We start from the raw sequence: 27042 nt of genomic DNA, 5'->3' as shown, positions 1-27042 counted from the left end.
CCTTCCAGTTGTCTCCTCACAGAGGATATGCAGCAAAAATGGCTGTTTGTATAGCAAAGGATACCTTATATTCATGCAGTCTGACAGTGCAGTCCTGTGGTTTGTGTGTGCAGCAAGTATATGAACTTGAGAGGATACAAGTCCCTCCACACGTTGTCAGAGTATTGGTGTTAATACTGGCAGTTCACTCGAATCCCCAATGGCCATATGCACATTGTGTTCACGAGGAGCACATAGGGCGGATGAGTCCACACCTATCAAAGATGCATAAGTGGGGAAAGAAAATATTTAGCCATAATGACTAGTTTCCCATGTATAGATAGAAGTATAGTTGGGAGAGGGGAATTCAAAATCCACATACCTTGTCAGGAATCCTATGTAAAGTGCAGATAGCAGATCTCTCTGTGGTGACCCAAAGGTACTGAGTCCCACTAAGCTTGAAGCATTTATATGCTCCACCTGAGAGTTCTTACCTTAATTAGGGGGAGTGTATACACCTGGTTGGATAGTGAGTAAAGGGCAGGTGGGTGGTTCTGAGCTAGTTGTCCCCATGTGTTGTATTTGAGGTTTTTCTTTGATTGGTGTCTCCACTAATGGTACATTGCCCCTCTCTCTCCTAACATTCCAAGCAGGAAGGGAGATCGAGAGGAAAAGGAAAGGCGTGGATAACATCCGGGCTGTGCTCCCCCTGTCTAAGCGGCAGACTTGTATAAAGTACTCAAAATTTCTACTTGAGTAAAAGTACAAGTGCTCGATCAAAAAGTGACTTGAGTAGAAGTGGAAGTGCTCGCAGAAAAAGTTACTTAAGTAGAAGTACTAAAGTATTCAACATTTTTTTTACTTAAGTATTGCAAGTAGTTTTTTCAAAAAATTTGCTACTTAAGTACTAAAAGTAAAAAGTACCAGTAGTTTTGAAAAAAAAATTCTACTCAAGTACTGAAAGTAGAAGTACAAGTACTGTGTTATGTAGTTATTAAAGAAATAAGTCAAAAGTTTGAACATCATATTGTTTTTTATTATTTCAAATGATTTATTCAAATGATTAACTTAAAGGACAATCACAATTCCTTAGGCTGTAACTTTTTGTAAACAAAAAACAGATAAAGTATGTCCCTCCCTTCCCCTTTTAAAGCCAGGGGTGGTCTCCTTCCTGAGCTTCCTCACTCTCACAGCCAGGCAGATCACTTGAAGTTGAAGGGCCAGGGGTGGAAGGTGGTGTTTTTGGTTCGTCCATCTTTTCAGCTGATCAAAAGGCAGAACAGGAGCATGCGCAGTCTTCTTAATCGCGGTTTGATTTGATTTGCTCAATTGATGATGATGTGCCAGGCCAGCTTCATCAAACCTACAACGCTTACAGTGAAAAATGCATCAAAAACTACTAACAAAGTGGCTGTGCTAAAAATGTTAATAAAGTGCCTGCAATTATATATATATATATTCTTCTTGTATTCAAAATCATCGCCCACAGATGACATGTCTGTGCTAAATGCAGTGCAAATTATTCCCACAATGTAAATTGAATTCATATAAAATATATATGACAATACCACAATAAAATAAGTTGTGATTGTGAATAAGTTAGGTGCAAGTTTAAGTGTGTAAACTAAACTTTATAACGAAAAGTCCATAACTGAATTCCAGTGTGCAATCTAAGAAGTGCTTGTCACTTGCTGTCAGATGCTTCCACCTTTCTTCTGTGATCTGCTCAAGTAAAGTGGTGGACTGGATAGCCTCTCTCTCTGCCTCTCACCTTAGTAGCACTGGCACTGCACTGGTTCAAAAAGCTGTCTATATTATTTTCATTATAAGAACTTGTCAGAACATGCTTCCACCACCTGTCCTTCACACTAGTGGTGCTCATTTGCTTTGCTCAAGTCAAGTGCCACTGCCAGTGGCCACTGCAGTGCAGGCACAGCCGCACAGGCAGGCCGCAGGAAGCACAGGCACCACCACAACACAACACTTATGGTCCATGGACCATGGATGGTCGGATAATCATCATAGCCGTCAGTCTCACTCTTCTTGGTTCAAAAAAGCCACCCATGACCCGTGTGTATATAATATATTAATATTTTATATTGATTATTTGATTCTCAAATGGCACATTTGCCATGGCAAGGATTAGGCCCTCTCCACGGTCCACCTCACTCACCTCATAGAGAAGAAGATGAGATAACGAAGAAAATGCTCCGAGTTCTGCTCCCGCGTCCGGCCGCCCGCGTCACAACTCCTCTCAGTAAGGGCCCTAAGGGGTGGAGTCTGAGTGACACACAACACGTCTATGTAAGATTCTGGTACCTTCGGTACCCTTCCAGCCCAATTCTTCCGCATATAGCTACCTGTCCCTTTAAATCTCGTGACGTCATCACTAGGCGCCGCTCTGAGCGGCTATTTCAATCGCCGGTTTTCACTCACAAGGTGTTCGTACAAACCCCTTGTTACACAGCCTTGTCTGACGCTGCCGAAGCCTCCAGCTATATCCTGTATCTCGCTACTGATCCTGTATCTCGCTACCTGATCCTTATCTCATTACCAGACCCCTCATCTCTCTAAAACCAACTAGTGATAAGTACCCCGCAGGGGATTCCTTCCTATCAACTTGCACTATCTACTCCTGTATACTAAAGACTGTTGCTATCTATGCATTACTATTTCTATCATCTGCACTGTTACATAGATTGCTAGCTCTTGAGTCTACTACCATCTATATCCTTGCACTGAGTTAGCAATTCCTGTACACTTCATCTGCTGTCCCCTACCACCTGTTAATTGTACATGATTGCTAACCTATCTGCATACTATCTATCACCATCTGCTAACACTCCTGAACATTACTATTGAGTGCCTATCATTGCTATCACTACTCACGCCTGTCCTTTCAGCACATCACCTCTATACTATCGTATACAACCTATCACTCCAGGAACATCTTAACTGAGTGCCTGTATATTTGCATGCTGAGGCAGGCTGGGCCACAATGATGAGTCTGGAGAGTTGGATATGGTGATTCAACACATCTCTACACGACTACTGAGTGGAAATTCTGCAGCTGCAAATCCAGTTCACTAAACAAACGCCGGAGCGTTACAGTCTAGAGGCAGAGACCTCGAGCGGGAAGACGGCAGCACGGCTCCTCCAGTGCGGTCTTAACTTGATGATCATGACAGTGATTCCGTGGGCCGCGGCGCGAGCGAGGCTGTGGGATTGATTGAATTGAGTTGTGCTGCCTACTGCTACACGCTACCTACTACTAAATTGTGAGTCAGTATATTTTATTTCATTTTTATATATAAAAGCGGTATTGTTGAGCACTACTAGCCACTAGATCTCCTGGCTGTCACTTTGTCACATGTTGGGGAAACACAGCGGCTCGGCTCCAGAAGTGGCGGGTGTCCCCATCATCCTGCCAGGGCCACCAAGAAGTTCATCAACTAATCTTAAGTTAATATCTTATGAGGAGAGGACCAATGGGATTGAGAATTGAAATAATTAAATATATATGGCTTTTAGAACCAGTGCAGTCAGTGCCACAGTGCCACCCAGACGCTATCCACCAGTGTCACCACCATTAAGTGTGTTGGTCGGTCACTCGAGCACTGAAGGAGGTGGAAGCATCTGACAAGTGAAGTGACACTTTAGATTTGCACACTGGAATTCATTTATGGACTTTTCGTTATAGATAGGTTTACACACTTCAACTTGTTGCACGCACCTGATCTAACTTATTTCATAACTTATTTTATTGTGATTTATTGTCATATTTTATATGAATTGAATTTACTGTTACATTGTGGGAATAATTATTTTCATTGCATTTAGGCTTTAGCACATTCATGTCACTTTATTTTTGATACTGTGTGGAGTGTGGGCAGGGCACTGGGGGCAACAATGATATTATATCGATTGCACAGGCACTTTATTCGCACAGCCAAGTTGTGTTTGTTAGTAGTTTCTTGATGCACTTTAAGCGCTGTAGCACAATTTATTTGTTTGTTTCATATTTTCTTTTTATTGGAAAGATTTGGTATAGCAGCTTTTATTATACACAGCCTTTATTTTCGTATGCGCTAATTTACAAATGACATTATACACATTTTTTTGAGCTTTATGCAACCTGCCATCTACTGTTCTGGCAGTGGTAATTTTTTTAAAAGTAACGAGTAACTATGCAGCACAAAAAAAAAATACTTGAGTAGAAGTATCGAAATCATCAAAAAAATGTAGTGAAGTAAAAGTAGAAGTAGGAGAAAAAAATTCTACTCTAGGAAAGTACAGATACCGCATTTCGGTACTTAAGTACAGTACTTAAGTAGTTCTACTTCGTTACTATACATCTCTGAAGACTAACAGCAGCTCCCTGGTGCCTGATTGTGTGATTTCTTCCTTCCTGGAGAACATGGAGTCCCAATATTAACCCTTCCACTACTAAAGCGTCTCCCACCTCCCTAACAGCATACAGTACTGCCTGCAAACAACATGTTTGGATCCTCCTGCACCCCAAAGGGAATTCATAGCACAGAGTAGATGCTGAATTTCACACCCAGTTTTAGCTCTTTTAAAAGTGACTGCTGCCCTGATAAACTATGCGTCATCATTCAGACATCCCTTGATACCACAGTGCTACTAACAACCCCCCAACCCCATCATGTCATTACAGTTTAGCTAAATCTGCCCCATCCAGAAGAGGAACATTTCCCATAAAAGAAACCAAATCCAAATTGGAGACTAAAAAACATCCAAATTGAAGAACAAAAACTTGTTTTATGCATGTACAACTGATGGATATTATAGACATTACTGCTGGGTACCTGGAGCCTGCACTTAGTTTGGGAGAGCAGGAGGCACTTATAAAATGCTATACTGGGCTGTCTTGTAGAAAGGCTCTTATACATATTTGCATACAGGTACCTGACAGAGCTGTAAAGATATACGGGAAGGAGGGATTGTAGGCAGCATTGTATGGTATTTGTGAATGTTTGGGTATGGCGCATAGTTTGGAAGGGTTGCAGGAACTTTTTTAGCATTAAACCTGGCCTCATAATTAGGTAACCTCTATGGGAAATGGCTCTATTAGTGGGGGAAAGCAGCTGGAATGTTGGTGGGTTTGCAGACAGTACTTTGCAGCACAGTGGGAGCCATTGCAGAGGGTTCATCGATGGGAACGGTGGAAGACACTTACATTAAAAAACAAATAAAAACTCAGACATTGGGAAGAAGCCGATAGTGAGGAAAGGGATCACATGCCTGGGAGCCTGTATACTGCCACCAGGGAGGACATGGACAAAACAAACAGTCACCAACGAGCTACTGCTAGCCACAAAAAGGGTCCAACATATACAGACATAGGGAGCCACCAGTCAATTCTCACCCATCAGAAAACCTCTCCTCAAATAAGTAAATCATATCCAACCAACACAGACCCTTAGGAAATGAAAGGGTTAATCACATCCAGCCATTAAGGATCTGTTAGTCATGAAAAGGTTAATAATATCCAGCCATTAGGGAGTTGTGAGTCATAAAAATGGTTAATAATATCCAGGCCACGTGGAAGACATTAGTCACGAAAGGGTTAATAGTATTTAGTCAATTGGGGGTTGACAGTCATGGAAGGGTTAACTCTATCCAGCCACAGGGGAGCCATTTTTCATAAAACAGTGGATCTGTGTTCAGCCGCTAAGGAGATGCTGGTCATAAAGGGTTAATCATATGAGAGCCGTTAGTTGTGAAAGTGTTAATTCTGTCTAGGCACCAGATAACCATCAGTCATGAAAAGGTTAACTATATTACTCTTTTTATCGCTTTATGGAGCTGCTGGTCATGTAAGTGTTAATGTTATCCGGTCACCAGGTAACCATTAGCCAAGAAATGGTTAATTGTATTCAGCCACTAGGTAGTCATTATAAATGGAAAGGGTTAATCCCAACCACCGGGGAGCTGCAAGTCATGAAAGGGTTATTTCTGTTCAGACAGCAGAGATCTGCCCCAAACCTTCCTGTACCTTCAGGAATCATCTAAAGGCGATGACGTAGTCTCAGGTCAGAGCTGATTGGCTGAGGCTTCCAGGAAGTCTCCGTAAGGTTCTAGCTGCTTCCTAAGGACTCTTCCCGATTGGTCAGGAACTTTCTCACAGCTGAGCCAGCGAGTATAAATAGAGCTGAGCCACACAGAGAGAGGCAGATAGTAAAACTCCCAGAGAGAAGACAGAGCTCAGCTCATAGAGGAGAACACACCTCCATTCCTGATACAGCACAGAGAAGAAGGATCTTCTGACACAGCAGAGGAGAACCAGCTTCATCTACTGACCCCAGAGACATTCTATAGAAATCTACACATCCACCAGCAAGAAGATGGCTCCCAAAGATGTTGCAATTGGCATTGATCTGGGCACAACTTATTCCTGCGTTGGCGTCTTCCAGCATGGCAAGGTGGAGATCATCGCCAATGACCAGGGCAACCGCACCACCCCGAGCTATGTGGCCTTCACCGACACAGAGAGACTGATCGGAGATGCAGCTAAGAACCAGGTGGCCATGAACCCGCAGAACACGGTCTTTGATGCCAAGAGACTGATTGGCAGGAAGTTTGATGAAAACGTGGTGCAGTCTGACATGAAGCACTGGCCATTCCAGGTGGTGAGTGACTGTGGGAAGCCCAAAGTGAAGGTGGAGTACAAAGGAGAAGAGAAAACCTTTGCTCCTGAGGAAATTTCCTCCATGGTCTTGTTGAAGATGAAGGAAACAGCTGAGGCATACCTGGGCCATCCTGTGAGAAATGCTGTGATCACCGTGCCAGCCTATTTCAATGACTCCCAGCGCCAAGCCACTAAAGATGCCGGGGTCATCGCTGGTTTAAATGTACTGAGAATCATTAATGAGCCCACAGCTGCTGCCATCGCTTATGGCTTGGATAAAGGAAGCCGAGGTGAACGCAACGTCCTGATCTTTGACCTGGGAGGTGGCACATTTGACGTCTCCATCCTCACTATTGATGAAGGGGTCTTTGAGGTAAAGGCTACAGCAGGTGACACCCATCTGGGTGGAGAAGACTTTGACAACCGAATGGTGAACCATTTTGTGGAAGAATTCAAGCGCAAGCACAAGAAGGACATCAGCCAGAATAAGAGAGCTCTGAGGAGGCTCAGAACAGCTTGTGAGAGAGCCAAGCGCACCCTGTCCTCCAGTACCCAGGCCAGCATTGAGATTGACTCTCTGTATGAGGGCATTGACTTCTACACATCCATCACCAGGGCTCGCTTTGAGGAACTCTGCTCAGACCTCTTCAGGGGAACCCTTGACCCCGTTGAAAAGGCCCTGAGAGATGCCAAGCTGGACAAGTCTCAGATTCATGACATTGTTCTGGTTGGAGGCTCTACACGTATTCCCAAGGTGCAGAAACTCCTTCAAGACTTCTTCAATGGGAAGGAGCTAAACAAGAGCATCAACCCTGATGAAGCTGTCGCCTATGGAGCTGCCGTACAAGCTGCCATCCTGACTGGTGACAAGTCTGAGAAGGTTCAGGATTTGCTCCTCCTGGATGTGGCCCCGCTCTCTCTTGGTCTAGAAACAGCTGGAGGGGTGATGACTGTACTCATTAAACGTAACACCACCATCCCCACCAAGCAGACACAGATTTTCAGCACCTACTCTGACAATCAGCCAGGGGTCCTCATCCAGGTCTTTGAGGGTGAGAGAGCAATGACAAAGGACAACAACCTCCTGGGCAAGTTTGAACTGACTGGCATTCCTCCAGCTCCACGTGGAGTGCCACAAATTGAAGTCACCTTTGACATTGATGCCAACGGAATCCTCAATGTGTCTGCTGTGGACAAAAGCTCAGGAAAGCAGAACAAAATCACCATCACCAATGACAAAGGCAGACTGAGCAAAGAGGAAATGGAGAAGATGGTGCAGGAGGCAGAAAGGTACAAGGCGGACGACGATGTCCAGAGGGAGAGGGTTGCTGCTAAGAACTCTCTGGAGTCCTATGTCTTCAATCTGAAGAGCACAGTGGAGGATGACAATATCAAGAATAAAATGAGTGCATCTGAAAAGAAGGTCATTGTGGATAAGTGTAATGAGGTCCTGTCATGGCTGGACAAGAACCAGCTGGCTGAGAAAGAGGAGTATGTCCACCAGCAGAAGGAGCTGGAGAGGGTATGTAACCCTATCATCTCCAGACTGTACCAAGGGGCAGCAGGAGGTGGGATGCCAGGAGCCAGCTGCAGTTCTCAGGCCAGACAGGGCTGCCACCCCGGACCTACCATTGAAGAGGTGGATTAAAGACTGCATGGTGTTTATTACAGAAGGACTTGTATGTGAATTTTGGGAATGGTCACCATTGCAGGGTTAGGCTAAGGACAGTATAACATTAAACATATAAGGATTTGTATGTGAATAATTGGACTGAGCAGCACTGAAGAAAAGAACTAAATACAGTACTTAAAATATAAAAGACATAAGCAGTGGATAATGAGGGTGATTGTACAGTGTTTTTTGCAGGTCATCATACACAGCAAGCAAACTTTATTTTACAATTTTAGGGTAAACATTTTTTCTATGTTGATGTCTGTTGGACATATGTTCATTCCTATTTTTCCTAATAAATATTTTTATTTTTTAATATTTTTGTGTTTTATTTTTATGTTAAGTCTATATATATTTGCAACGTTTTCAGTGTAATATTGCTTATTAACTGTATAGGAGATAGAAAAAATCTCCAATATTCGGCATGTAAATTGTATGAGAATCCAAATAGCATGGGGCATTATAAGATCGGTAATGGAGGTAAGAACACATTTTGTACTATTTGGCTTTGCAAGGGGTCGGTTGTTCTGTGCAGATAGTTTGTGGCATCTGTGCTAAACATCATCCACATCTTTACTGGAACTGACTGTTTTATGTCCTGATAAGACCAGATAGATGGGTACAGAGAAAGGTGTCCACACTAAAACAAAAATCGTGTTCACAAAATAACAAGCTCTAGCCAACATGTCTCAGGGTGTCTGTGCAGAAATATGCATTTCACCTACTTAAAATATGAAAACTTCACAGCAAAGTTCTCTGAAAGTTTTGTTACCATTTTTGCCTCCCAGGGGGCTGAACTGGAGGCATAACTAGAACCTTCAAGGCCCCAGTGAAAAAAAAACATGAAGGCCCCCCGACCCTCGGCCTGGGCCCTTCCCTCCGAGCCCAGTGGTGGAACGCCAGGGCCCGTTTGCAAGTGCGACCTTTGTGACCCTGGTAGTTCCACAACTGGTGTCAGTAGTTTTTTATTTTTTACCATTTTATTTTATTTATTTATATATTTTCAATCTTATTTTTTACAATTTTTTTGATAGCCCGTTAGGGGGCTTTGGTGAGATATAAGGGGTCTAAACATACCTCAGACGTTTCACCTTTGAAACAGAGAAAGGAGATTGAGGACACATTCCTCAATCTTCAGCCTTGGATGTACAGAATGAATGGACAGGAAAAGCTCCGTACAAAGTTTCTCGTTGATTCACAAACTGAAACATAATAAACACAGTTTACTATGTTTTAGTTATGAATGGACATAGTCAGGGATCGGTACCAATCACTGATTCTACTCATTCAGACAAGGAAGGGGCCAGTAAATGACCATTCACCGGCCCCTTCCTTGCTCTCCATCCTGACAGCAGCTGGTGGCATAGGGGAGGGGGTAAACCTGGCAGAGCTGTGGGGGGCCGGGAGAGAGGACATAGGCCTGGGGGGAGGGGGGCATTAACACGCTGGATAGGAGGGGTGGTATATAGAGGAACTGATCCCCTCCCTCCTGCAGCTGCTGAATGCCTGCTGGAGGGGGAGGAGGAGAAGCGGGCATTTAGCGCCTGAAGGAGGGAGGGGATCGGTTGCTCTATATGTCGCCCTCCCTCCTATCCAGGTGTATAGGGGACAACATGGGGGGTGGGGTTATTGCAATCAGATTCTGCCCGTGATCCGTAAATCATTGCAAATCGCGTCATGCTTCCCGCGATTTTGTTTGCGCGATGTTACCTGGATTTGGCAGGCGGAAATCGTGGCAACATCGCACAGCGTTTGGGGTGCCATTGCAAATCACGGGCAACGCACAGGCATCCCGCGCTTTGCAATGATTTCTTGATCGCGGGCAGAATCGCGGTGATTCTGCCCGCGATCCGCTACGCCCACATGTTAACGTAGACTTAGTGTTGTCACATGAAAAGATATAATAAAATATTCACAAAAATGTGAGGGGTGTACTCACTTTTGTGAGGTACTGTATGTATGTATATATATATATATATATATATATATATATATACACACTTTACAGAAAACTTTGTTTATATTGTTCTTTCATACATTATTTATACCATATACACTCACTGCTACTTTATTAGGTACACCTTGCTAATACCGGTTTGGACCCGCTTTTGCCTTCAGAACTGCCGTCATTCTTCGTAGAATAGATTCAACAAGGTGCTGGAATCATTCTTCAGATATTTTGCTCCATAGTGACACATGAGAGCTAAACACCGGTGTATAAAGCAAGATTGAAAGAGCCCAGACACGCTACCTGCTAAAGATAAACTTCACATTCAATTGGCATGTTGAAAGAAAATGAATGAATTCTAATTTAAAAAAAAAAGATTTCATATGCTATTTCATTGCTATTTATACAACATGGAGGCCAGAACAGAGAGCTTTATATACTACAGAGTCCTGACCACTGCACTGTATACACTATAGAGGCCCGACCAAAGCACTGTATACACTATAGTTGCCTGACCGCTGCACTGTATACACTGTAGAGGTCTGACCGCTGTACTGTATACACTATAGAGGTCTGACCACTGCACTGTATACACTATAGAGGCCTGACCACTGTACTGTATACACTATAGAGGCCTGACCACTGCACTGTATACACTATAGAGGTCTGACCACTGCACTGTATACACTATAGAGGTCTGACCAGGGCACTGTATACACTATAGAGGCCTGAACGCTGCACTGTATACACTATAGAGGTCTGACCAGGGCACTGTATACACTATAGAGGTCTGACCACTGCACTGTATACACTTTAGTGGCCTGACCACTGAACTGTATACACTATAGTGGCCTGACCACTACACTGTATACCTTATAGAGGCCTGACCACCGCACTGTATACATTATAGAGGCCCGACAACTGCACTGTATACACTATAGAGGTCTGATCACTGCACTGTATACATTATAGAGGCCTGACCACTGCACTGTATACACTATAGAGGCCTGACCGCTGCACTGTATACACTATAGAGGCCTGACCACTGCACTGTATACCTTATAGAGGTCTGACCACTGCACTGTATACATTATGGAGGCACAACAACTGCACTGTATACACTATAGAGGTCTGACCACTGCGCTGTATACATTATAGAGGCCTGACCACTGCACTGTATACATTATTGAGGCACGACAACTGCACTGTATACACTATAGAGGTCTGACCACGGCACTACATACATTATAGAGGCCTGACCACTCCACTGTATACACTATAGAGCAGAGATGTATAGTAACGAAGTAGAACTACTTAAGTACTGTACTTAAGTACCGAAATGAGGTATCTGTACTTTCCTAGAGTAGAATTTTTTTCTCCTACTTCTACTTTTACTTCACTACATTTTTTCGATGATTTCGATACTTCTACTCAAGTATTTTTTTTTTTGTGCTGCATAGTTACTCGTTACTTTTAAAAAAATTACCACTGCCAGAACAGTAGATGGCAGGTTGCATAAAGCTCAAAAAAATGTGTATAATGTCATTTGTAAATCAGCGCATACGAAAATAAAGGCTGTGTATAATAAAAGCTGCTATACCAAATCTTTCCAATAAAAAGAAAATATGAAACAAACAAATAAATGGTGCTACAGCGCTTAAAGTGCATCAAGAAACTACTAACAAACACAGGTTAATCATTTGAATAAATCATTTGAAATAATAAAAACCAATATGATGTTCAAACTTTTCACTTCTTTCTTTAATAACTACATAACACAGTACTTGTACTTCTACTTTCAGTACTTGAGTAGATTTATTTTTTTCAAAACTACTGGTACTTTTTACTTTTAGTACTTAAGTAGCAAATTTTTTGAAAAAACTACTTGCAATACTTAAGTAAAAAAAATGTTGAATACTTTAGTACTTCTACTTAAGTAACTTTTTCTGCGAGCACTTCCACTTCTACTCAAGTCACTTTTTGATCGAGCACTTGTACTTTTACTCAAGTAGAAATTTCGAGTACTTTATACAAGTCTGTTAGTCTTTAAAGGGTTAATAATTTCCCTCTTGTAGTGATCCCAGTGATTGGGCTTATCCTATTCAGTCACCGGGGAGATTTCAGTCCTGAATTGGTTAAATATATTTATACACCAGGAAAGTACGGCTTAGGAAAGGGTTAAATATAGAGACATGGGGGACATGGGGGGGGGGGGGGGGTGCATGTGTTACTCTGTATGAATAGCATTGATTTGTAATCCATTCCATCCATACATACACATGCACACTGCTGGGAGTGTGATTTACTAAGACACAGAATTTGGTGCAGCTGTTCATATTAACAAATCAGCTTCTAGATTTTATTGTCAAAGCTTAATTTTAGAAGCTGATTGGTTACTATGCAGGGCTGCACCAGATTTAGGGTGCACCAGTTTTAGAAAATGTCCCCCCACAGTGTTCTTCCATGCTGAGTTCTGTCCCTGATACTTTTATAACTTGCACAGTTATATAGAAGGACACAGCAGTGCTCTTCCATGTAACACCGGCATTCTGGAACCTTCATGATACCAAAAGAGGCATTCTGAGGTCACCCAACCCATCTCTGATTGGTGGGAGCCTAAGGAGTCCCCGAAGATTCCTGTAGCTTCCTGAATCATCTGAGGATGACGTAGTCTCAGGTCAGTGCTGATTGGCTGATGCCTTCAGGAAGTCTCCGGAATGTTCCAGCTGGTTCCCTGGGAGACAACCAAGCATATGCCTAGATCGTCCATGATTGGTCAGGAACTTTCTCACAGCTGAACCAGCGAGTATAAATAGAGCTGAGCCACACAGAGAGAGGCAGATAGTAAAACTTCCAGAGAGAAGACAGAGCTCAGCTCATAGAGGAGAACACACCTCCATTCCTGATACAGCACAGAGAGGAAGGATCTTCTGACACAGCAGAGGAGAACCAGCTTCATCTACTGACCCCAGAGTCATTCTATAGAAATCTACACACCCACCAGCAAGAAGATGGCTCCCAAAGATGTTGCAATTGGCATTGATCTGGGCACAACCTATTCCTGCGTGTGCGTCTTCCAGCATGGCAAGGTGGAGATCATCGCCAATGACCAGGGCAACCGCACCACCCCGAGCTATGTGGCCTTCACCGACACAGAGAGACTGATCGGGGATGCAGCTAAGAACCAGGTGGCCATGAACCCACAGAACACGGTCTTTGATGCCAAGAGACTGATTGGCAGGAAGTTTGATGACCACGTGGTGCAGTCTGACATGAAGCACTGGCCATTCCAGGTGGTGAGTGACTGTGGGAAGCCCAAAGTGAAGGTGGAGTACAAAGGAGAAGAGAAAACCTTTGCTCCTGAGGAAATTTCCTCCATGGTCTTGTTGAAGATGAAGGAAACAGCTGAGGCATACCTGGGCCATCCTGTGAGAAATGCTGTGATCACTGTGCCAGCCTATTTCAATGACTCCCAGCGCCAAGCCACTAAAGATGCCGGGGTCATCGCTGGTTTAAATGTACTGAGAATCATTAATGAGCCCACAGCTGCTGCCATTGCTTATGGCTTGGACAAAGGAAGCCGAGGTGAACGCAACATCCTGATCTTTGACCTGGGAGGTGGCACATTTGACGTCTCCATCCTCACTATTGATGAAGGGGTCTTTGAGGTAAAGGCTACAGCAGGTGACACCCATCTGGGTGGAGAAGACTTTGACAACCGAATGGTGAACCATTTTGTGGAGGAATTCAAGCGCAAGCACAAGAAGCACATTAGCCAGAATAAGAGAGCTCTGAGGAGGCTCAGAACAGCTTGTGAGAGAGCCAAGCGCACCCTGTCCTCCAGTACCCAGGCCAGCATTGAGATTGACTCTCTGTATGAAGGCATTGACTTCTACACATCCATCACCAGGGCTCGCTTTGAGAAACTCTGCTCAGACCTCTTCAGGGGAACCCTTGACCCCGTTGAAAAGGCCCTGAGAGATGCCAAGTTGGACAAGTCTCAGATTCATGATATTGTTCTGGTTGGAGGCTCTACACGTATTCCCAAGGTGCAGAAACACCTTCAAGACTTCTTCAATGGGAAGGAGCTAAACAAGAGCATCAACCCTGATGAAGCTGTCGCCTATGGAGCTGCCGTACAAGCTGCCATCCTAACTGGTGACAAGTCTGAGAAGGTTCAGGATTTGCTCCTCCTGGATGTGGCCCCACTCTCTCTTGGTCTAGAAACAGCCGGAGGGGTGATGACTGTACTCATTAAACGTAACACCACCATCCCCACCAAGCAGACACAGATTTTCAGCACCTACTTTGACAATCAGCCAGGGGTCCTCATCCAGGTCTTCGAGGGTGAGAGAGCAATGACAAAGGACAACAACCTCCTGGGCAAGTTTGAACTGACTGGCATTCCTCCAGCTCCACGTGGAGTGCCACAAATTGAAGTCACCTTTCACATTGATGCCAACGGAATCCTCAATGTGTCTGCTGTGGACAAAAGCTCAGGAAAGCAAAACAAAATCACCATCACCAATGACAAAGGCAGACTGAGCAAAGAGGAAATAGAGAAGATGGTGCAGGAGGCAGAAAGGTACAAGGCGGACGACGATGTCCAGAGGGAGAGGGTTGCTGCTAAGAACTCTCTGGAGTCCTATGTCTTCAATCTGAAGAGCACAGTGGAGGATGACCGTATCAAGAATAAAATGAGTGCATCTGATAAGAAGGTCATTGTGGATAAGTGTAATGAGGTCCTGTCATGGCTGGACAAGAACCAGCTGGCTGAGAAAGAGGAGTATGTCCACCAGCAGAAGGAGCTGGAGAGGGTATGTAACCCTATCATCTCTAGACTGTACCAAGGGGCAGCAGGAGGTGGGATGCCAGGAGCCAGCTGCAGTTCTCAGGCCAGACAGGGCTGCAACCCCGGACCTACCATTGAAGAGGTGGATTAAAGACTGCATGGTGCCTATTCCAAAGGAATTTGTATGTAAACTATGGGGCTGAACACATTTTAATGGTTGGATAGAAAAATCTATATCTGATTTTAATTTTGAGACTGACTGAGTAGCACTGAAGATCGGGACTAAAATCTAAAAATATACATAATAATCATTACAACTGACTTGTCAGGGATTCTGATAACTGAGCAGGACTCACTAGGATCAAAATATTACTTTAGCTATTTCATGTTTTATTCAGGTGCTAATTTGTGATGTAAAAATGTAAATTATGGCACATTACATGTTTATATGATTGTAAGAAATGGTTGTTACATATTTTTGTTAAAGTACTTTATAATTTTAAATCAATGGAGAAACCCAATGAAGACCCCTTAAAGTGTTAGATTTATTTATGGATTTATTTATTTATTTATTGTAGGAACCTATATAGTGCTGACAATTTACTCATTGCTTTCACAAGATTAAATATTACAGAATATGTGTTAAATATATAATACAGGAATGTAAAGCTAATCCGGGGGCTGATAAAAAAATGTTGTTGCAGCTATATTCATTAATATTATGGGTGAATGTTTTTTTGTGTTTTTTATTGTTGTTTCTCCCTTCCCTAGTGTAAGCTCTGCTTTACATGGATGAAATGTACCTGAATTTGACTTGGTATCAGCCTCTTTCTGTCCCTGCACAGCAGAGCTCAAACTAAAGCAGGGAAAAGAAGCAACTTAAAGAGTAACTACACTTTTGTTGAGAAAAAAACTCCCCCTCTGGGTGATCTCTGTACATTACAAGGATTTTTTTTTTTTCCCATAAAAATTTTTTTATTTTAATAAAGATGTATACAATACAGATTAAGCAAAATGTGTTACAATAAAAGAAAAAAAAGTTTTCCAAACAGAGTAACATAACATGTTATCAATTTCAATAGCAATAAAGAGAACAGGCAAGCCTATGGTTTTATCGCCTGTCCCACTCAGAATATGCAACAAGGAGTCAAGTAAGAAAGAAACATCACAATGGGCGCATCGGAATTACAGTTATTTAACTCAGGGATCCAAGGACCCAACCCGAAAACAAACTTTAACTTGCAGGTAAAACGCTAATCAGCCTTAGTGCAGAAGTAGCTAGAGCGTGAATACCATGTATAATGGAACAATGTATCGGTGTGAAAATAAACATATGGAAGATATTTTAGCCCCTTAGGACATACTTACGAGTAGTGAGGTTTGGCCAGTTTAGTATATGATGAGTCAAAGTTTGTTAGTAAATCTACAGTTTGTTGTTGGGAACCATCATGATGAGTGTGCTTCTGACAAGGTAGAAGGTGAGATTCGAGTGGGACAACGGATGTAGCTTATATGGGAGAGGAGTGTAAGAAAGAAAAGGAAAGTAGGAACAGGGGGGGGGGGGTGGGAAAGGGGAGGAGCACGGACTTCCACCCCACCGGGGATCAGGTCAAAATTAGGTCAAAAAGAGCCATTTGAGTTTTAATAAGTGAATTTTAGTAGGTGTTCATAACTGAGTTATAGGAGACAGATTGTTTGAAGCTAGACCAGGCCTGCCATTTAGTGGCAAAAGTCGAGAATGAATCATGCGCTATGCTAATCAGCTCTTCCATTCGCTCTATGTGGTTCAATCTAAGGAACCATTCCTTGATGGAAGGAATCGTGGTCGATCTCCAGTGGCACGGGATGCATAACTTGGCTGCTGTTACCATATACATGGCCAGCGACTTCCTGTAACTGTGTCTGTGCAAGGGTGACCAGTGCAGTAGATATTGCGTCGGTGTAAATTTTAATTCTCTTGAGGTAGCTTCTTTGATTAGGTTATGGACTTTCGTCCAAAAAGGCCGAAGAGCTGGACACTCCCACCAAATGTGTAGCATAGTTCCCTGTTCTTTGTCGCAGCGCCAGCAGGTGTCCGGAACGGTGGGACAGAATTTATGAAGCCTATCTGGAGTTTGGTACCATCTAGTTAGGATTTTATATCCATTCTCCTGAATCGTAACGCTTATTGAAGCTTTTTGGATGGTCTGGCAAACTGAGGACCATTCCAGTTCCGTAAGTGATAGATCCAGATCCCTGGACCAGGCCTGGACAAAGGACGAAGAAGAGAGAGGCGGGGGGGATAATAAAATGCGATATAAAGTTGAGATTACGTGTCTCTGAGGGCCAGATCTTTCACAGAGAGCCTCAATCCCCGTCAGGGGCCTCGTCCAGTCGGATAGGGATCGCCGATGAGTCAGAAAGTGGCGAATCTGGAAAAAAATCCAGAGCGGAATGGAGTGGGGTTGGATATTTTGATTGATCGCCTCCCAGGACAAGGGGGAGCCTTTGTGGAAGAAGAGTTTAGCTGGGACTCTTTCGTGTGGCCAGATGTCGTGAAGGAAGGAACTAGACATCCCTGATGGAAAAGCAGGATTCCATCGAATGGAGGTCAAAGGGCCAGCCACTAGATTTATTCTCTTGGCTTTGCGCCATGCGCTGTGCAGTTTTAGTGGGGGGGCTATAAGAGGGTGACTTTTCAAGTCCTCCCCTAGCACTGAGTATGGGAGCCATGATAGGACTTGTAGGGGGATAGGCGAAAAGACGTTTTCCAGCTTAGTGACTGCTTTGGTGGATGAATGGACATTCCAGTCCACTAATCTGCTCAAGATGCAAGCCTTATAGTAGGTGTGTAGGTCAGGGAGACCCAGGCCACCACTCTCTTTGTGAGCCGTCAGTTGTAGATATCTGATCCGGGGTCTTTTGTCCCCCCAGACAAATTTCTGGGAGCATGACTTGAAAGACGTGAAAAATGAATTAGGGATCTGAATTGGGACTGTTTGGAACAGGTATAAGAATTTCGGTAATATCGACATCTTGAGGAGGGAAGCGCGACCGAACCAGGATACCTGAATCGAATTCCAAGATCGAAGGGTGGCATTGGCGGAGTTAATGAGTGGTTGGTAGTTCAACCTGTAAAGATCCGAGAGATTACGGGGTATGAGAATCCCGAGATATGGTATGGACTCAGCAGCCCACTTGAACGGAAAGTTTGAAGCGCATCGTTCAACCTCCGTCCGCGAGAGGGATATATTGAGGGCAAAAGACTTGGTGTAATTAATTTGTAGGTAGGAAAGGGATTTGAAAAATTCCAGGTCGCGGAGCAAGTTTGGAAGCGAGATGTGGGGTTGGGACAAGAAAAGAAGCATATCATCCGCGAACGCGGCAATTTTGTAAGAGGAGCCCGCTATGTCAATTCCCTTGATATCTGTATTGGCCCGTATCATATTAGGAATGGTTCAATCGATAGGATGAATAAGATAGGGGAGAGGGGACACCCCTGACGAGTACCATTGGACAGTTTGAAGGCGTCCGATAGGTGGCCATTGACTCTGACCCTGGCAGTCTGGTTCGTATAGAGGGCTCGAATGTAGGAAAGCATCCGGGGCAAAATGCCCACAGACTCCAGGGTAGCTAAGAGGTAGTCCCAGGCCACTCTATCGAACGCCTTCTCGGCGTCCAGGGATAAAAAAAAACCTGGGACGCCACGAGTGGTAAGCCAGTGGTGGATGTTCAAGGCTCTCGTGGTGTTATCCCTAGCCTCTCTCCCGGGCACAAAGCCCGCCTGGTCAAGAGAGACCATTGAGGGGATATGTGGGAGAAGACGGTTCGTGAGGATCTTGGCGAAAATCTTGACATCAACATTCAAGAGTGATTTTGGGCGGTAATTCCCAACGTGTGTAGAGTCCTTGCCCTCCTTGGGAATCACCGTAATGTGGGCCTCCAGCAAGGAAGAAGAGTGATGCGAGGAATCAGCCAAGGTTCGGAATGCCCTAAGGAATTGTGGTTTAAGAGTTTCTGAGAACATACGGTAGTAAGATAGTGAAAAACCATCCGGTCCAGGGCATTTCCCTGGTTTCATTTCTTTAATTGCCCTATCAAACTCATCCTCCGTCAAGAGTGTCTCTAAAGTAGAGGCGTCTGATCGTGAAAGAGAGGAAGGGCAGTGCTTGCCTAAGAAGGATTTCATCTTTTCTAGACGTGTAGCAGGCGACATGGGGCAATGGAGAGAGGGTTGGAGATTGTATAACGCATGGTAGAAGGATTCGAATTGTTTGGCTATGGCTTCATTTGAACAATGTTTTGTGCCAGTGTTATCCTTAATAATATGAACATTGGCGGACGTTTTCTGTGTTTGCACCGCTCTGGCTAGTAATCTGCCACATTTGTTACCCTGTTCGAAGAAAACTCTTCTACTTAACGCGAGTCTACGGTGGCTTTGAATGTTAAGGATGTCTTTGATCTCTTGTCGGACCCTGGTGAGTTCGGACAGGGTATTGGAGGCCAAGGAGTGTTTATGGGCCCTCTCAAGGACTCCCAGTTTGGCATAAAGAGATTCAAGAGTAGCTTGTCTGGCTTTTTTTTGGGTAGCCGCCAATGAGAGGAGTTTCCCTCTGAGAACACATTTATGAGCCTCCCATTGGCCGAGTGGAGTCGAGTCAGGAGTATCATTTTCTGTAAAGAATAATGATAATGCTTCTTGAACATTGGCCTTGATCTCGGGGTCTCGCAGCAGAGAGGGGTTCAGGCGCCAGGATTTACGTCTAGTGTCTGTACTTGGGAATTGAATAGTCATAGTGATGGGGTTGTGGTCAGAAAGGACTTTGGGTTCTATAGAGGTGGATACTAAGAGGGGAATATCTGTTTGAGAGATGAAGAAGTAGTCAATTCTAGAGAATTTGTTGTGGGGCGCTGAGTAAAAGGTGTAGTCTTTACTATCCGGGTTCAAGATTCTCCAGGAATCATGTAATTTCAGTTTTTGTAGTTGTATCATTATTTGCTTCAATGCCCGAAATGGGAGTACTGATGAGCCAGTAGACGAATCCAGAATGGGGTTCAGAGGGGCGTTAAAGTCTCCACCCAGGAACAAAATCCCAGAGGCGAAATCGAGGAGCTCTTGGCCCATTAATCGAAAGAAAGGGACCTGTTTACTATTAGGAGCGTAAATGTTCGCAATAGTTATTGGTCTTGAATTTAAGTTCCCCTTAATGAAGAGGTATCTGCCACCCGAGTCGCGTTTGACATCCGTCAACTGGAAGTCAACCTGTCGTGAGAGAAGTATGGAAACTCCTCTAGTTTTAGAGCCTTCTGTAGGCGCATGGAAGGAAACGGGGAAGTTTTTATTCATCAACTTGGGAACCTCCCCTTCCTTAAAGTGTGTCTCCTGGATCAATAAGATTTGGGCACGTAGTCTGTGAGCTTCAGCTAATAATTGTGACCTTTTCTCGGGAATATTCAATCCCTGAGCGTTGATTGAGAGTAATTTGCATGGTAGACCCCGGGGGGGTGGAGGTGTGTTCTGCATGTCTGGCAGAGAAAGAAGGGAGATAGAGAAGGGAAGGGGGAATAGATAGAATAGAGAAAGAGTAAGACAGTGGGGGTGGGTTGGTGTGGGAAGAGCTTAGCAGAAGCAAAAGTGATCTAGTTGTAGTAGATTCTTATGTCTTGGACCTCTCGAATGAGGAGGGGTCAGGTAAGGATAATTGGGACTAGGCCGAGGGATGGGGTATAGAGGAGTTAAAGGGATTGAATAGTAGGGCCTGAATCAGGTGGAGGAAAAAAAAATTTGTGGTAAAGAAAAAGAGAAGGATGACTGTACCCCGCAGAGAAGGCCGGTATCAAATGATCCGCCTAAGTTCTGTGCGGAGTAGAAACAATACAAATTGTATCACGGGTCAACAGTAACTGGGAGTTACCGTTGTGTTGGAGAGTGTGTATGACAAACGGTCACTGACCGGACAGAGATCTGTGCATTGGACGGGGGAGGGCTTATGAAACAATATGGAATATAGTAAAGCGACAAACTGGCCAAAACTCACCATATTCAGACCAACGGGTCAATTGCGAAGAATATTGTCAGTAGATCTACTATAGAAAATAGGAAAACAAAATATGGTGTTACATGGAGAGAAAAAAAAAACTGTAAGAACAACAGGACTATGATCTTCCCCCGGTGGGGAATACCCACTGAATTGGTGGAGGTGTGATTGATATTCCCAAATTAAGGAGTGAAGGAGTATTAAAGGAGTCCCCTAGTCTTTCAAGAAGACAGAGCGCTGTTCCCGATTAACACTATAAGTTCTGGTAAAGACAAATTTTAATTTAAACTTAGTGAGGGTGGGTTTAAGCGGACTCAAATCACCCCCCATCGGTTGGTCTCTCCGCGAGCCCCGCTATCTGTGGCATGAGTGGCTGGGTGCATCGCAAGAGATGGTCTATTACAACGAGTGATTAGCTAGATGGGTATCCTGATAGCGGGATGCAAATAGGGCATCGGTAGCAGATAGGGCCGTGTATGGGCACCTGAGTTACTTAGTTGCGCTGTATTAGTGTGTTTCCGGGGAACTAAGTGTAAACCTCATGAATGGGTGTTGTGCAAATGTTGCGCAGCGCATCTTAAGACCCGCTTGTGATAGAAGGGTGGATGTTTAATTGATGGTACCTCTGCATTTACTCGGATACTAAATAACCTGGAAGTGGTAGTGACATACATGTCCGGGCCTTAAATTCCTCGCTAGCCTTAATATGGCAAGAGATCCAAGGTTATCTACAATTTCAATGTGTATGAATCTACAAAGAAACTATCAAATAAAGCGAGGCCCGGAAACCATGCACCTCCACCCTATTAACAATAATACTGTGTCCATTAGTACGCCAGTTGTTTAAAAGGTTGTAAATATTACTATTAAAAGAGCACATTCTTTAGCCTATTGATGAAGCCTCTATCTGTAACTGGACATTGCATACATCTCATTCACCCTCCTGATGCCCAATCAAGACATTCAAACCCAATACTTCCCGCAACTCAAGCCGCCCATCCACGCCTCACTCACATCACTCCAGGACACACAGCATTCTCATGGCACACCTCTATCCTGTTCGCAAGTAGCCATAATACCCATCTACTACATTCTTGTATCTCAGCTTCACATGAGATATTGGAAACTGCAGCCCCTCACCCCTGTAGCATCTGTGGTACTCGGGAACAGAGTCCAAGTCCGGGAAAGAACAAAACTAAGGACAGTGTTCAACCAGTGTACTGCGTATGGTGATTCAGTTCTCAAGGTGACAGGGAAAGTCTCAGGAGATGTGCGTCGTGAACAGCATGAACATAGAGGAAGCAGGGGGGGTAATACTCCGTGTGGATCCAGGGATGGGGAATAAAACTAGCGGGAGCAGGTGGGTTACTCACCGGGGGTCACCAAAGTCAATCAGTGCGTGGAGGACCATTAAGGTTCCGGATGGTCTCTTCTTTCGTTCGGGGAGCGTCGCGGAGTGCCTTCTTCACCTCCTCTGTGTCTAGGTGAAGTGGTGCTGGAGCGATGGCGCGTGCGTCTGCTCTTACGGCTTTGCCTCTGAGACCTCGGGGTTCCCGTTGTGGAGACCTGAACCCAGGGGTCCGGGGGGAAAAAAGCACAATACCACTCGGGGAGATCCATTTCCGGGATGTCAAAAGCCGCACAGAAAGCAGGAAGATCATCCGGGGTGCGTAGAGAAGCGCTTCTGTTACCCAAGGAGGCGAATAGGCAGAAGGGGAAGCGCCATCTATATGTTATTCCCCGAGTTCGGAGAGTCTCCAGCAGGGGGCGCAGTGCCCTTCTATTTTGTAGAGTAATGGCTGATAGATCCTGAAATAGCTTCACTTCAGAGCCATTGAAGCAAATTACATCCTTGGTTCTGGCCTTCCTCAAGATGGCTTCCTTCAGAGGGAAACTGACCAGACATGCTACAACATCTCTTGGGGGATCTGAGTCACCCCCCTGGGTCGAAGGGCCCTGTGTACTCTCTCAAACTCAATTGGAGAGTCATGGGGGCGATCCATTAGATCGTTGAATATGCTGATGAGTGACGATTCCAGGTCCTGGGGTTCAACTCTTTCAGGGAGGCCTCGAAGACGGATATTATGTCTTCTTCTCCGATTGTCGAGGTCCTCAATTTGTCGATTGATTTCAATCAAATGGGCGACATTAGAGTCTGAAGAACGCTGCAGCTGCCGAATGGCAGAGCCCTGTGTAGCAGTAGCTTTTTCAGTGTCATTTAGTCTAGCAGTGACCGAACGAAGCTCCGCTGTGAGCTCTGTAATAGCTGCTCCAAGAGTTTGTTTGATATCCAAGGCTACATTTTGTAGATCTTGGAGACTAGGAATCGGAGCCGACATTATGGGTGTAGGTGGCAACTGAGTCTGAGAGCTTGCCTGAAGTACGGAAGGGCCTGGCGCGGGAGCCGGGGAAGCCGCGCGGCGTTCCAAGGCCTGTGAGCGGAGCACTGGTGTGGCAATCCCGAGGTCCGAGATTGGATCAGGTAATACCCGGTTGGCTGAGGTACTTCGGCCGGAGCGAAGCATGGCAGTTGTCCGCAGGGAAAGATGTGATAAAGCAGGTTTTTGTCCCCCTATGCACAGAGCAGCTCTATCAGGCGGCCATCGAGGTCCGGTGCCAAACCACGCCCCCCCATTACAAGGATTTTAACAAACTTTGTTGCAGATTACTAACTTTTGTTATTCTGAAGAAATAACTATTTGTCTGTGTGCATGTGGAAAATGAATCTAATGGGAGTGGTTTCATAATTATCAATCAGCTGCTGTACCCACAGGGCTCTAATGAGGACAGTGGCAGGGTCTGCATCCCTTTAGATGTAAATTCCTATTAGGTGTACGTCACCAAAAATGTCATTTTTGTTGCAGGGGATGCCAAAAATCTGATTTCTATATGGATGCAGAGTTGCGGGAAAATCAGTGAGCCAATCACACAAGCAGGAAACAATGTTTCTGGGGGGGGGGGGGGGTGTTCTGCAAACATTCTGTGTACAGAACATCTCCAGGTGACCATATTGCATTTTATAGAAAATTTCAGAGCTGCAGATTGAAAAGGAAAGGTAATTTATGATAACATTCAATTACAATATGACTTAATAGGTGGCATTCATGAGCACTGATAGGCACAACTAATGAGCACTGATAGGCAGCATTGATGAGCACTGATAGGCGGCATTCATGAGCACTGATAGGTAGCACTGAAGAGGACTGATAGACAGAACTAATGGGCACACATAGGCGGCATTCATGAGCACTGATAGGCAGCACTGATAATCAGGGCATTGATGATTAAAGCCCTGATTATCAGTGTAAACAATGTACTGACAATGTCCTGCTGGTTAACGGCTCTCCTTTCCTCACACAACGTGGGAAGAAAGGAGGGCCGATAACGGACAAGTCTGTTTACATGTGATCAGCTGATCACATGGTAAAGGGCCACTGTGATTGTCCAAAGAACACAGCAGTCACAGAACATGCTGGATGCGCGCCCCAGGGGGCACGTGGGAGGCAGGATTCAGGGGGGATGTCCATGGACGCCCTCCTGTAACTGGAAGCTCAGATGAAAGGGGGGGTGGTCAGGGGGGCCCTTCATGGTTTCTTGCACCGGGTCCCTGAAAGTTCTAGTTACGCCTCTGCAGCCAGCAACATTTTCCTGTCCTGACTGCGGGCTCTGGACACTTGGATTGGCATGCTGGACTCCACCTGTGGGAGAACATTTTACTTTACAGATGAGCCTTTACCCTTCTCCTATCTCATGAGTTGGCCGTTGTCATTGCTGTTATCCCCCTGCAATAAATGATTACACTTAGAGGAGCTTTTCTGTTTGTACACACCTATAGCAGGGGCATTCTTCAGCTTTAGTCAGAGCTGCACAGTTTGTTTTTATCTACAGACGCTCCATATCTGCATGGATGTTTTTGGATAAAGATGAACTAACCCTGTAATTACAAGCCAGACAGTGTCTGTGTTTAAAGCTGACCCATACAGGTTGCAATTTGTGATTAATTCAGGTACCAGCAATCGCAAACAAGCTATTTAACAGTGATCACAATATCAAACAGTGATCATAATTTATGTGCTGCCTATCAGTGCTCATCAATGCTGCCTATCAGTGCCGCCTATCAGTGCTCATCAATTGCGCCTATCAGTGCTTATCAGTATTGTCTATAAGTGCCCCTTATCAATGCCGCCTATCAGTGCACATCAATGCTGCCTATCAGTGCCACCTATCAGTGCTCATCAATGCTGCCTATCAGTGCCACCTATCAGTGCTCATCAATGCTGCCTATCAGTGCCACCTATCAGTGCTCATCAGTATTATCTATCAGTTCAACTTATCAGTGCTCATCAATGCCGCCTATCAGTGTCCATCAATGCTTCCTATCAGTGCACATCAATGCTGCCTATCAGTGCACATCAATGCTGCCTATCAGTGCTCATCAATGCCGCCTATCAGTGCTCATCAATGCCGCCTATCAGTGCTCATCAATGCTGTCTATCAGTGCACATCAATGCTGCCTATCAGTGCACATCAATGCTGCCTATCAGTGCTCATCAATGCTGCCTATCAGTGCTCATCAATGCCGCCTATCAGTGCTCATCAATGCTGTCTATCAGTGCCCATAAGCCGTACTCTGAGTTGAGAGTGTCTCATTCATACAGCTCAGACTCAGAGCCTGCACTGACAGTCCCTCCTCCCTCGCACGGATAGGAGACAGCCGATCTTTTCCTCCCGCTCCCCTCCTGTATGCACCGCGGGAAGGGTGAAGCTCAGCAGCTGAATGTGATCATTCACACTTCCCATGGTGCACACAGGAGAGGGGTGGGAGGAGAAGATTGGCTGTCTCCTATCTGTGCGAGGGAGGAGGGACTGTAAGTACAGGCTCTGAGCCATTGACAGAATGGGCAGGCAGTGACCGCTCCCTCCTCTCGCAGTGACCCCTCCCTCCCCTCTCAGTGACAGAATGGGCGGGCGGGGACGGGCCCCCTCCTCTCGCAGTGACAGAACTGGTGGGCGGGGGCGGGCCCCCTCCTCTCGCAGTGACAGAACTGGTGGGCGGGGGCGGGCCCCCTCCTCTCGCAGTGGCCACCCCCTGCCCTCTCAGTGAGGGAGCAGGCGGGCGGGCCACCTCCTCTCTCAGTGACTGCCTCCTCTCCTTGCAGTGAAAGAACGGGGGGCGGGCCCCCTCCTCTCGCAGTGATCACCCCCTCCCCTCACAGTGGTAGAACGGCATGCCCCCCCCCCCCCCCACAAACACACAGTGGTGGAACTCCAGGCCCCAGTCGCAAGTGCGACTGCTGTGACCCTCGTAGTTTCACCACTGGCTGGTAGATTCCTTGTTACCGGTATCTGTGTTGGGCCACAGGGTGGAGCGCAGCGTAGAGGAAGCTTGTGACGTCACCGGAGGACTGAGACCACAATGCATTTCAGAGCATGCGCGAAGCTTGTACTGAGCATGCACACTCCATTGTCAAGTGTAACAAACGGGCATGCTCTGAAACGCATTGTGGTCTCAGTCCCGCGGTGACGTCACACGCTTCCTCTGCACTGCACTCCACACTGCGGCCCAACACAAATACCCAAAACGACAAGGAACCTGCCGGCAACATCTTCCTGTCCTGACCGTGGGCTCTGCACACTTGGATTGGCATGCTGGACTCTTCACCTGTGGGAGAACATTTTACTTTACAGATGATCCTTTACCCCACTCCTATCTCATGAGTTGGCCATTGTCATTGCTGTTAACTCCCTTTTTCTGTTTTTGTATATTATTTTTCCAGAGTTGGCTTTCACTCCTGAGAAGAGCTTCCTTTGCCCTAAGTGTTCCTGGCTTTTCCTCGTCACTACTCATCCCCCATATACATTCATTTTTATAGACTTTTATATTCTCATGGACTAGTCTTCCGTTTAATACCTGAGAATTACATGGTTTATCCTTAGCGCTTGCCCCCAATATTTTATTTGTTTTCCTGCTATAGGCCACCT

The 27042-nt window shown here is 45.2% G+C and overlaps 3 protein-coding genes across 3 annotated transcripts in view; 2 read left to right on the top strand and 1 right to left on the bottom strand.

Annotated features, from left to right (window-relative positions):
* LOC309548290 (uncharacterized protein) overlaps window positions 1-6295 on the bottom strand; it is a gene marked incomplete at both ends in the record, with an annotated part of 45747 nt that extends 39452 nt beyond the window's left edge. Inside the window, one exon of the mRNA XM_082248230.1 lies at window positions 6231-6295. Coding sequence (XP_082104356.1) covers window positions 6231-6295 — 65 coding nt within the window. The remainder of the gene's footprint in view (window positions 1-6230) is intronic.
* A 52-nt stretch (window positions 6296-6347) lies between these two features.
* LOC309548289 (heat shock 70 kDa protein-like) lies at window positions 6348-8279 on the top strand (the record flags this gene model as incomplete). The annotated part of the gene is made up of 1 exon (XM_082248229.1): window positions 6348-8279. One exon carries the CDS (start codon window positions 6348-6350, stop codon window positions 8277-8279), a length of 1932 nt encoding a protein of 643 aa, XP_082104355.1.
* Window positions 8280-13262: 4983 nt separating this feature from the next.
* LOC309548288 (heat shock 70 kDa protein-like) lies at window positions 13263-15194 on the top strand (the record flags this gene model as incomplete). Its single annotated transcript, XM_082248228.1, has 1 exon — window positions 13263-15194. The coding sequence occupies one exon, from the start codon at window positions 13263-13265 to the stop codon at window positions 15192-15194; it is 1932 nt and encodes a 643-aa protein (XP_082104354.1).
* Between the last annotated feature and the right edge of the window lie 11848 nt (window positions 15195-27042).

The sequence above is a fragment of the Pelophylax lessonae genome (genome assembly GCF_965119305.1).
Source record: "Pelophylax lessonae genome assembly, chromosome: 2".
In the NCBI taxonomy this organism is placed as follows: Eukaryota; Metazoa; Chordata; class Amphibia; order Anura; family Ranidae; genus Pelophylax; species Pelophylax lessonae.
This window is presented reverse-complemented; position numbering and strand designations above follow the sequence as displayed.